We start from the raw sequence: 12792 nt of genomic DNA on the forward strand, positions 1-12792 counted from the left end.
AAAGCGTTTAAATATTATGTATAGAATACAGTATAGTAGTATTTACAGTCGATACAGATTGACCAGTACAGGAGCAAAAGTACCGTCATTCTAAAATTAGTTGTAAATTTAATTCTGAGGAAAGCACATGTGTGCTGTATTATTTTTTCTCGGCCTTGAGGCCTCAGTAAATATTTCACTCCTCAGCTCAGGTTACACTCGGTTAATTCAGCTGCTCTCGCCTGCCTTCTGTCCTGAAGCATGTAGGCATGACCTTGACACACACACACGCACACACACACGCACACACACACACACACACACACACACACACACACACGTGTCACAGAGACGCTTTGAACAAGCTAAATTAAGTGTGAACACATTTGTTTTGTCACACGGTTTGTTATTGTTTCCTGGCTGCACTACAAATCCAATTTAGTTAAGGCTAATGAAAATTCAGCTTAACCTTCACACTGCTACATCCCATAATTCTCATCTGCATGTCGCTAATAGTTTAATTCAATTTATGTCAATTATTAGTTTAGCTGTAGATTTAACAGATTTAGCTGAACTGATGTCAATAACTTGTGTAGTAGCATATATATTAAAGCCTCTGGTATCAAGAAATGGATAAAAATAGCACATTTTTATTTGCACAGCGTGGACTTTCAGCTTTTAGAGAATATATGCATTTTAATAACATTACACACTAACTTACTTGCATAATTTACATATATATAACTTAAAGTACTGGAAGGAGTGTATGTTAAAATAAATATCAGAAAACTAAATACCTTTAAATCAGGTAAATAACTGTAAAGTTGTCATGTCATCACAAGCCAGCGACTACATTTCCCAGAATGCACCACTAACTACAAACATGGCTGATAACTACTCTTCCCAAACACACACACACACACACACACACACACACACACACACACAGTATGAGTAGCAGTAACAATAGTAGTAGGAGCAGCACTAGAAGTAGCAGTAGTAGTAGCAGTATGAGTAGTAGAAGTAAAAGTAGAAGTAGCAGTAGTAGTAGCAGCATGAGTACAAGTAGAAGTAGCAGTAGTAGAAGTAGCAGTATGAGTAGTAGCAGTATGAGTAGAAGTAGCAGTATGAGTAGTAGCAGTATGAGTAGAAGTAGCAGTATGAGTAGAAGTAGCAGTATGAGTAGTAGCAGTATGAGTAGTAGCAGTATGAGTAGAAGTAGAAGTAGTAGAAGTAGCAGTAGTAGAAGTATCAGTATGAGTAGTAGCAGTATGAGTAGTAGCAGTATGAGTAGAAGTAGCAGTATGAGTAGTAGCAGTATGAGTAGTAGCAGTATGAGTAGTAGCAGTATGAGTAGAAGTAGCAGTATGAGTAGTAGCAGTATGAGTAGTAGCAGTATGAGTAGTAGCAGTATGAGTAGTAGCAGTATGAGTAGAAGTAGCAGTATGAGTAGTAGCAGTATGAGTAGTAGCAGTATGAGTAGTAGAAGTATGAGTAGAAGTAGAAGTAGTAGAAGTAGCAGTAGTAGAAGTATCAGTATGAGTAGTAGCAGTATGAGTAGTAGAAGTATGAGTAGAAGTAGCAGTATGAGTAGTAGCAGTATGAGTAGTAGAAGTATGAGTAGAAGTAGAAGTAGTAGAAGTAGCAGTAGTAGAAGTAGCAGTAGTAGAAGTATCAGTATGAGTAGTAGCAGTATGAGTAGAAGTAGCAGTAGTAGGAGTAGCAGTAGTAGAAGTAGCAGTATGAGTAGTAGCAGTATGAGTAGAAGTAGCAGTAGTAGGAGTAGCAGTATGAGTACAGGAGGTGGCAGGAGGTAGTGTGTGAGCGGGTGGTCTGTGCTGTACTGTGGTGTGTTGTGCTGTGGGAAGTTGGTAATGAAACTCAGATGAACTGCAGTGTTCCTGTGTGAGGGAAGCGAGTGGAATGAAATACACACTTTTGTCCTGATGTTGTTTTTTTTTAACTCGAGCTCTGCGGTCCGCTTTAAACAAAACTCTGAGAAAATAAATGTGGCGTCAAGTTTCGGCTTTTTCCAACGATATGGTTTCAGAATATCGCTTTCAGATGGAGTACAATTTATGAGATGGTGAGCTGAAATAACAGTCACACACATGCACACACACACACACACACACACACACACGCACGCACGCACACACACATGTACACACGCACACACACACACACACGCGCACATGCACGCACACACTCACACACACACACATACATACACACACACACACACACACACACACACACACACGCGCACACACACACACACACACGCACATACTCACATACACACACATGCACACACACACATAATTCCAGCTAATGGAAACGCTTGCTTAATTCATCCTCAAAAAACAAAACAAAAAACAACTTTAAGCAGATTTAGCACGCTCCTGATATTATTACAGAACTGTACACACTATAATAATAATAATAATAAGAAGAAGAAGAAGAAGAATTAGAAGAACACATTAGTGTTATTGTAATTGTAGTTAATATAATTTATAAAGAATAACTTTCTCTTATTATAACCTGCAGTTTTAACTCTTATTTTTTTCCTTTAAGGTCATGAATTAATTAATTACTTGATTGATTGATTGATTGATTGATTAATGAATTAATTAATGCACTGTAACCTGATATTATTATTTTAATAATATAAGATGATTATTATCAGCTGCAGTATGAACTCTAGCCTTCATTTTCCTGATGATTTTATTGCACAAGTCTGCTTCGGGGCATGTGAAGGTTGTCCATGATCATGATTCAAAGCCGTCATTTCCATAAAGTCTTTTGAAATCATTTCAGCAGCCCTATGACACAGCCACTTCAGGAACAAGTCCTGCTCTGCTGCTGGGAGAGAAGAACTAAAGCTCTCGAGTCATTCGTGTTAATGATGAAATGATCCGCTCGTCCGTGTTTGTTATTAACATGTATAATTACAGAGAAGTTTCTCTTTACTCAGGAGGAAAAGCTGCGAGTCGGAGAAACAGATGAAAAGAGATAGAAAAAAACTGGACAAGGTACAAACATATGACACACACACTTTCTATATGTTTGTTAAATGCAGTGTGTGTGTGGGGGGGTATAAATGTGTGTGTGTGTGGGGGGTATAAATGTGTGTGTGTGGGGGGTATAAATGTGTGTGTGTGGGGGGGGTATAAATGTGTGTGTGTGGGGGGTATAAATGTGTGTGTGTGGGGGGTATAAATGTGTGTGTGGGGGGGTATAAATGTGTGTGGGGGGGTATAAATGTGTGTGGGGGGGTATAAATGTGTGTGGGGGGGGGTGTAAATGTGTGTGTGGGTGTGTGTGTGTGGGGGGGAAATATATGTGTGTGTGTTGGGGGTATAAATGTGTGTGTGTGTGGGTGTGGGTGTGTGTGTGTGTGGGTGGGTGGCTGTTCCTTGCACCACCTGTCGTTGGGTAAAAGTAACAAATATATATATATATATAAATAAAGAAATAGATTTGTATTATTTAGTGGTGCATAAAGATCGAACTCATAAATTCGGCATTATTATTTAATATAATTAAAATCACACACTGTAATAAACATCACTCATATTTAACGCTAGCTCCTGCTATGTCTCCGTTACACGAATAACCCTGAGAAATGTCAATATTCTCTTAAAGTCCATGGGAATGTTATTAAATTTACCTGCACTTCAGCCGGGTTAAACTCGGGCTCCTTGGGAGGTTCGGGCTCCGGGGGTTTGGGGGCAGCAACGGGTTTCGGCTCTTCCTTCTTTTTAGGGGCCATGACGATGATGACGATGAAGATGAAGGAAAGAAACGGAGGATGAACGGTGGAGACGCGGTGAAATGATCCCGGTGCGAGTCTGCCCCGCACTGAGGGGGTTTTTATCTCCAGGTGTCTCACCTTAAAAGGACGTAAGCCATGGCGAGTCTATTTGGGACGCAGCCGTCCTCTCTGAACAAAAGGCCTGAGTAACGAGAGCTAAATTTGGGACAATGTCCATGAAGACAGTGAAGCGCTGGGAGACAGAGAGAGGACAGGATGAGTGTAACCTGAAACCACTGTGACTGTGGGGCTGGACAAACATCTCGCTGTGGCGTTTCTGTCTTTAAAGATTCCACACTGAGAGAGAGAGAGAGAGAGAGAGAGAGAGAGAGAGAGAGAGAGAGAGAGATGACCAGAATTCCCCAAACGTCACAATCAGATTAAATTAGGGTCAAAAATGAAATAAACAAAAGCAAATCTTTACCACAAATCAGCAACAAGCTTCCTTATTTACTTTAACGTCATGAAGCTACAAGCCTAATGAAGTCACCCTAAAAATACTTTCAGTAAATACACACCTTTAATACGCCTTTAATTTATTAAGACAACCCAAACAAACAATTTTAGTTATATAAACTCTATATAGCAACTTTCTTTCTTTCTTCGCTTCAATCTATCATGTTTATGAAGAATGTTTTCTAAATAACGTTTATAAACATTCCTACAACGTTTGTTGACATTTAACTGAGAACGAGAACATCGTGAACCTTTGTTAGGTGCCAATATTTTTGTAACGTTACACCCTGACCTTCTCTAAACCTGTCAGAAATCTTTATCGTATATATTAGAAGTCATTCATTTATTGATCGATTGTTTTTGTAAATAAACTGCTCAGTACGGATTTACACTTTCAGCTTTGTGATACCATTTCAGCTCTACACTTTCGGGGGGCGGGGCCTAAAAGGGTGTCGTAATACCACATAAAGTAATAAAATAACTTACTAACAAGGTTACCTTCAAAATTTGAGCTTAAGATTAAGTGATAAAATCGTTTTGTTGACTTGAGAAAAAAAAAGAAAGAAACGTTATAACAACAATAAATAATTATACATTTGTTATAGTTTACGGTGTATAGGATGATCGGAAATGTAAAATATGTAATGTTATTTTTTAAAGTTAATTTTATTTTATTTAATACGTTTTTGAAATATAATTTTATTTTATTTTAGAATTATTATTTAAGATGCAATAATTAACATTTGCTCATAAAGTTCTTACAAAAAGAAAACCCATGGTATGAAACACATTATAGGCAATTTCTATGCAAACTAAAATATTATTATTATAAGATTTCAATCTTGGGACCAACTGAAGCTCACATTCGGGTTCATTTCCTTTTTCCAAATGTTAAAAGTGTTGTGTGACAGAAATAACAAGCACAAAAGACCATAAAAAATAATAATAATAAAATAATCATGGTTTGGATTGAAAGCTGAAGCTCACCGTGAGAGTCAAAAACTTCAGGCTTTAATTTCATTTCCTTTATTTACGTCTCAGGAGAAACATGGAGGTCAAATCAGTCGCAGAAACATCCCGAGCGACTGTAAAGTCTGTTCGAGAGTCGCATTAAGGTCACATTTATTTACATTTGGTTTTTTCCCTGCTTTTTAAAACAAAGACTATTCAGCACTTCAAAAATGATTCGTTTCCTCATAACGACTCTTATAAGTGAGTCGATTTGCAAGCAGGAACGAATCAAATGAACCAAGAATTATAATGTCTTATCTGACACTGTCTTTTTAATTCTCTTATATTTTTTGGCTCTGATATTTTCATTGAAAACTTGTAAATAACACATCTGCTATCCTGGACACCAATTTAGTGAAGGTACAAAATAATTAAATGTACAAAATAAATATGAACTTTTCAAATATATCCATTAGGATAGGACACAGTTGGGGAAATAAGTATTGGACGCATTAAAAAAAAATTCAGTAAATGTATTTCCAATGAGGCTATTCACATTAAATTTTCATCAGACATCAATAATAACTCAAGAAATCCACACATATAAAGAAATCCGAACATTAAAGTCCATAAATAAAGTTATGTGTAATAAAGTGGAATGACACAGGAAAAAGTACTGAACACGCTGACTGAAATGTATTTAATACTTAGTGTAAAAGCCTTTGTTTGTAATGATGCTTCAAGACGCTTCCTGTATGAAGAAATTAATGTGTCGCAGTATTCAGGTGTGATTTCGGTCCGTTCTTCTAAACATATTGTCTTTAAATCTTGTTCAGTTGGATTCGAGTCAGGTGATTGACTGGGCCATTCTAACACCTTGATTTTTTTTCTCTCTGAAACCAATTGAGAGTTTCCTTTGCTGTATGTTTTGGATCGTTGTCCTGCTGGAAGTTCACCCATGTCTCATCTTCATCATCCTGGTGGGTGGCAGCAGATTCTTCTCAAGAATCTCCAGGTAAAGGGCTCCATTCATCGTTCCTTCAATTATATGAAGTCTGCCAGTACCATGTGATGAAAAACAGCCCCACACCATGATGCTTCACCTCCACACTTCACTGTTGGTGTAGTGATTTTAGGGTGATGTGCAGTGACATTTCTTCTCCAAACATGGCGTGTAGTATGACGGCCAAAAAGTTCAGTTTTGCTCTCGTCTGACCAGACTACACTCTCCCAGTATTTCATAGGCTTGTCCAAATGAGTTGTAGTAAACCTTAAATGAGCTTCAACATGCCTTTTCTTTAGTAATGGAGTCTTGTGTGTGAGCGTGAGCAGTGGAGTGTACTGCCTATTGTTTTCTCTGTGATGATGGCACCTGCTGCCTCCAAGTGTTTCTGGAGCTCTTTCTGAGTGCTCCTTGGCTCTTGTGCTACTCTTCTGACTATTCTTCTGACTCCCTGGTCAGAAATCTTGTGAGGAGCTCCTGTGCGTGGCCGGCTGATGACGGAATGATGTTGCTTCCGCTTGTGCATAATGATCCCAGCGGTGCTTACTGGAGGATTCAGAAGTTTTGAAATACGTCTGTATCCAATTCCATCGATATGTTTCAGAACAATACGGTTGTGAAGGTGTTGGGAGAGCTCTTTGCTTTAACCCATCATGAGATGTTTCTTGTGTGACACCTTGGTAATGAAAAGCCTTTCTTTTTAGACCATCAATTTACTAATCCAGCTGATAATAATTTACACAGATAGGGGGTATAATTATTTACAGATTTCAGCTGGTTCCTTGCCTTACCTTGCCTTGGAGAACTGCTTTTTCTTAGCGAGTTCAATAATTTTTTTCTGTGTCATTCCACTTTATTACACATAACTTTATTTATGGACTTTAAAGTTGTGAATTTATATTTACAAATTTCTTGAGTTAATACTGATGTCTGGTGAAGAAAACGTTGACGCTTTCTATACTTATTTCCCCCACTGTATATATCTTTAGGCCATGCCCCTCTTTATGAGTCTGTGAAGTTTATAGAGAAGACTCCACTGTGAAAAAGTCAACTCCATCTCCGAACACTGATGGAGTGTGTTTTGGGTAATGGGGCTGTGTTGAGAGAGAGCGAGAGACTGAGAGAGAGAGAGAGGTGTGTGTGTGTGTGTGTGTGTGTGTGTGTGTGTGTGTGTGTATTTGTATGTGTGTAATTATAGAGTGGAATTGCAGTGTGAAGCTGTAATAATCCCATCCTCGTTCAGAGCTCAGTAGAAACACAGATGGTTGTAATCACCTTCATCTGAAAAGGAATGTAGCAGTTTTTACACGCCGGAGATCCGTTCTGCACCTGTTCTCCTCTTCTATACCTCCACTCCTCCTCTACTCTCTCAGACTCATAGTTTGGAGTCATAGGGAGTTCAGACTTCTGAAGCTATAATAACACACAGCAAGGTTCAGAACCTCAACATGACTCATAAAAACCTGTAGCCTTGAGAACAACAGAGACAGCGGTTGTGTGTGTGTGTGTGTGTGTGTGTGTGTGTGTGTGTGTGTGTGTGTGTGTGTAGGGGGTCTGGTTGATAATATATTAATGTTTAGTGTAGCAATCTATAATAGCACAGTTTTTTTACACTGCAATAATAATAATAATAATAATAATAATAATAATAATAATAATAATAATAACTGCAAGCTTTGTTCTTCGGGGACCAAGCACCCTTTGCTAATGAATATACTGTTCAAGGTTCATGGCGGAAGTTCTATTGGACCCTTCAAAGGACTGAAACTCCCAGTCTGGCGGCCATAGCTTAACTTTAACCCTGTCTTATAGGTGTTTGAGAAGATTAAGTTCTACCATGCAGTGATCGATTGAATGTGGCAGCCATTTTGTTTAAAAATCTCAACATGTTTTTGACCAGTACTGAAGTTCAGACTTTGCTGAGTAACGTGACGCCAATTTTGTGAAGACATCCCAAAAAATAAATACTAGGACTAGTTCACAAAAGTAGCTTTTGCATATTAATTTAATTATTATAAATTTGAGTGGGTGGAGCTAAATGGTCCAAAAAAAGGCAAATTTTTATGGTGTAAGGAAACAAATCCTGGGGAAACGTTTCTTTTCTGTTATTTCACATGAGATATGGTTGTTCCCCTTCAAAGGGAACTCCACGTTCCCTTCTCAGGGAACAGGGTTACATGCGTAACCCGGACGTTTGCAAGTGCAGACACATGAACGGCGCCCTGAGGGGCCAAGCTGAACATTATTTACCAGTGGGTCCCTTGAGGATCTATTCAATTTTCATGATAATAGCTCACTGTTAACTCTGTCAAATACCTGCTGAAAGCTGATTGGTCGATGGTGACCATGGTTTTTTAATGAATCAGGTCATCATCCAAAATCCACCTACACATGAACATAGAGGTGCAGTGTATCAATGATAGATTGTGTGTGTGTGTGTGTGTGTGTGTGTGTGTGTGTGAGAGAGAGAGAGAGAGAGAGAGAGAGAGAGAGAGAGAGAGTATATATGGACACTCTTTGTCTCTGAGACTATATCAAGTGATCAGCATTGACTGAATATTTCTCCCATGATGCCATGCGTCTGAGGCACGGTAACCACGCTGAACCTGTGCGTCTATTTCCGTCTCAGCCTGTTGTTCACGTGGCACGCGGCGAGGGCGTGAGATTTACAACACCAATTGTTATCTGGCTCCTTTTAAAATGACCTTCAGATTCAAACACGGCCTTAACAAGAGGAGAAAAGAGAGACAGACAGACAGATAGGGTGAGAGATAGAGAGACAGACAGATAGGGTGAGAGATAGACAGACAGAGAGACAGACAGACAGACAGGGTGAGAGACAGACAGACAGATAGGATGATAGGGTGAGAGACAGACAGGGTGAGAGACAGACAGACAGATAGGATGATAGGGTGAGAGACAGACAGACGTATAGGGTGAGAGACAGACAGACAGGGCGACAGACAGACAGATAGGGTGACAGACAAAGGAATGTCACGTAGGTGCACATACTGCTGATCAAACAACTGACAAATATATTGTAAAAAAAAGAGAGAGACAGAGAAAGAAAAGAAAAAAGAAAAGCTATATCAGATTTTATTGATCTATTGTAAATGCTTTCTGATTATTCATTATTGATTATTGATTGTGTTTGTGTGGAAGAGTGATGGAACATTCCAGAGCTCAAACACCTTGTAAAGGCTTCATTCATTTACATGTCAGTTCATCACCAGGTACACTCACAACAAGTGTTCTTATATCATCACTTAGTTTGTGTGTGTGTGAGAGAGAAAGTGAGAGAGAGAGAAAGTGAGAGCAAGCGTGAGTGTGTGTGTGTGTGTGAGAGAGAGAGAGAGAGAGAGAGAGAGAGAGAGAGAGAGGTGATGATATAAGAATATTATTGTGAGTGTACACGGCTGATGAAGTGATAGTGACGTTAATAAATGAAGTGTTTGATCTCCGGAATGTTCTATCACTCTTCCACACAAACACAATCGATAATCAATCAGAAAGCATCACCTCGGCTTCTTCTCCACCTCACACACGCTGTTTACTTCATGTAACCGAGGCGTGACCGAAATGTGTGTCCAGTTTAATCCTTTAACGTTGGTGTTTTTCTGCTGATCTTCCAGAAGATCGATAACCTCACTGCTAAGCAGATTATCTCAACCAAATTATCCTCAGACTGAGTGGGAAAAATATCCTTTACTAAAAGATGTAAGATGAAACATTCTTCTTAAAAGAAATGTACACATTTGAAATTGTTTAATCTAAGTATGTAACCATGTCTTCTCTTCTAAAACACCACCGTTCCCTTTGGATCCTTCTCCCTGGGTTCTGAGTTATGGAGAACCACGTAATGTTGTCTTTTACCCATCCTAACCTCCAGGGGGAGGTGTTTCAACACCTGGATAACCTTTATACCAGTAAATCATGAGGAATCGACTAACACGGAAGGTGTTCAGATATTATTGTGATATTTTAGGGCTCGTACAAAACCGATGGAACTTATGAGGGCACGTACTGTAGATGATGAACCGAGGATCTATCTGGCTAATCCAGTCTGAGTCTGACGCATGTCCTTCTTCTTCCAAGGCTCCTTTGGAACAATGTCCCTGGTATGCAGAATGAGTTAGGTTAATTGTACATGTCCACCAACATAAATGGTCATCCATAAATCAAATTGCACTGCATTCTGCCCTAGGTGTGTCACTGCCAGGAGTGAGGGTTCGGTTAGCTCAGTCTCAGAAGGATGAGAAGCTGGAGATTGGCATGAGCGCTCCAATGCCAGCAGGATTAGCGTATTGACTGCGAGGCAATGTTGTGAGACCTCATCTGTGAATCTGTGAATCCGTCTGCGGTATTCGGGCATGTGTCTGAACATAGTTCAGCGGCATAGTTCTGCAAGTAACAAAGGCATGTACCGTACGTGACTAGGAGCAATGCAGTAGACGTAAAGTTCCTTCAATGCTCTCTGTATAGTTCTTTCACTGAGCGACTGTTGGAGCCTGACAACAGAGTCTTTGACTAAAACTGACGTGTCTGAATATTGAATATTGTGCATCGGATGTCTGTACACAGTCAACTAGGAAATGTCTCATGGACACAGCTACATATATAACACACTTTGAGACAGAAGCTTTGACAGCTCGGAATCAAAATCTTTGTTCTGCCAGCCGGTGCTGTGTAATTAGCGGGACTGAACACTCTGCTTCCGTCAGAGTCGAGGTGGCTGACACATCACTGGTGTCGTCTAGAGCACTTGGACATTGGGATAGCTTGTAATAACTCAGAGCAGAATGGAGTCGAAAACCTTGGCTCTTGTCTTGGCAGCCCTAATGTTTCCAGGGGAATAGAGGTGGGTTCATACACAAATACAGATATTAATAGTTGGAGCACTAAACAGGTACAAGTACAGATGGAGATAGAGCTATTGTGCATCTCCCACCCCCACACACACATTCACACAGACACACACCGAGCCCGAGCCTCAGCTATACCGTTATCTATACCTGTCTTGTGAATTATGGATTTGGAGATTAAATCACAGAGTAATGCACTTAGACATTGATTGGAGTGCAGGGAAACTAATGGGTTCTGGTGCGTGTATGGAGCGAGATAGGGGTCAAGGGACTTTCCAGATAAAGCTCAAAGCGATAGAGGGCTGTCAGTAAGGCGAGCACTTCTTTTTCAGATTTTCTTATAACATCCTGCACTTGCTCCAGTTCCACGGCCATCTGCTTCCAATGTAATCTGAGCTCGTGCTTACGTGTGTCACTGTGATTAATTCACATCAATATTTTTGTGACTTTGTTGTGATTCTGGTTTTTATTTGGTGTTGATCAATCATGGAGATAAAATAATTTAACGTTTTGTAAATAATTACACATGGGTTCTTCTTTTTTTTTTTTTGTCCATGTCCATTATCATATTGGTCATATTGGCTTAGGAAAGAAAAGATACTGTCCTATTTTCAATTCACTTCAGTTTAATTACATCTGCAACCCAGTTTATTTGGAACACCCGTCTAATCAGACAGTCTAATCAGCCAATCATGTGCTGGCAGCACAGTGTATAAAATCATGCAGATACAGGTCAGGTAATGTTCACATCAAACATCAGAATGAAGAAAAAATGTGATCTCTGTGACTTTAACCGTAGCATGGTTGTTGGTGCCAGATGTTTCAACATTTCAGAAACTGCTGATCTCATGGGATTTTCACACAACAGTCTCTAGAGTTTACACAGAATAGCGTGAAAAACAAAAAACATCCCGTGAGCAGAGGATCTGCAGGCTGAAACAGCTTGTTGATGAGAGAGATCAGAAGAGAATGAGCAGACTGGTCTGAGCTGACAGGAAGTCTATAGTAACTCAAATAATCACTCTTTACAACCGTGGTGAGCAGAAAAACGTTTCAGCATGCACAACACAGCAAATTTTGAAGTGGTTGAGCTACAACAGCAGAAGACCACATCAGGTTCCTCTCTTGTCAGCCAAGAACAAGAATCTGAAACTATCATGGGCACAGACTCACCCGCACTGGACAGTTGATGACTGGACGAAGACCAGAATATGTTCTAATCATTATTCATATTATGAATTTGACACGCTACTGTCCACCATCCCAGATGATGTAACTCCTCTTCTGGTCCTTGGTGATTTCAACATTCATCTAGACAAGCCACATGCAGCTGACTTTCTTGCTCTCCTTCCCACATTCGACCTCAAGCAGTTCACCACACCAGCAACCCACAAAGCCGGTAAACAGCTTGACCTCATCCTCACACGTAATTGCACCACACATAATCTTCTCATTACTCCTCTCCACACCTCTGACTATTTCTTTATCCAGTTCTCTATTTCTCTCCCCTCACCACCATCACTGTCTCCTCCCTCTATCTCTTTTCATTGCAATCTTCGCTCCCTTTCCCCCTCACATTTCTCCTCCGTTGTCACAACCTTACTTCCCTCCGAAAGCCACCTCTCCTCTCTTGACTTAAACACCGCAACCGACATGCTATGTTCCACCCTAACATCTTCTCTTGACAGCATCTGCCCCCTAACCTCCAGACCTGCTCACACATC

General features: G+C 40.0%; 1 protein-coding gene across 1 annotated transcript in view; it reads right to left on the bottom strand.

Annotated features, from left to right (window-relative positions):
* The window catches only part of myl13 (myosin, light chain 13), a 9006-nt gene extending 5169 nt beyond the window's left edge, over window positions 1-3837 (bottom strand). Inside the window, exon 1 of the mRNA XM_017471065.3 lies at window positions 3653-3837. Within this exon, the coding sequence (XP_017326554.1) occupies window positions 3653-3754 (102 nt within the window). The 5' untranslated portion in view covers window positions 3755-3837. The remainder of the gene's footprint in view (window positions 1-3652) is intronic.
* Between the last annotated feature and the right edge of the window lie 8955 nt (window positions 3838-12792).

Source organism: Ictalurus punctatus, chromosome 7, assembly GCF_001660625.3.
Source record: "Ictalurus punctatus breed USDA103 chromosome 7, Coco_2.0, whole genome shotgun sequence".
NCBI lineage: Eukaryota > Metazoa > Chordata > Actinopteri > Siluriformes > Ictaluridae > Ictalurus > Ictalurus punctatus.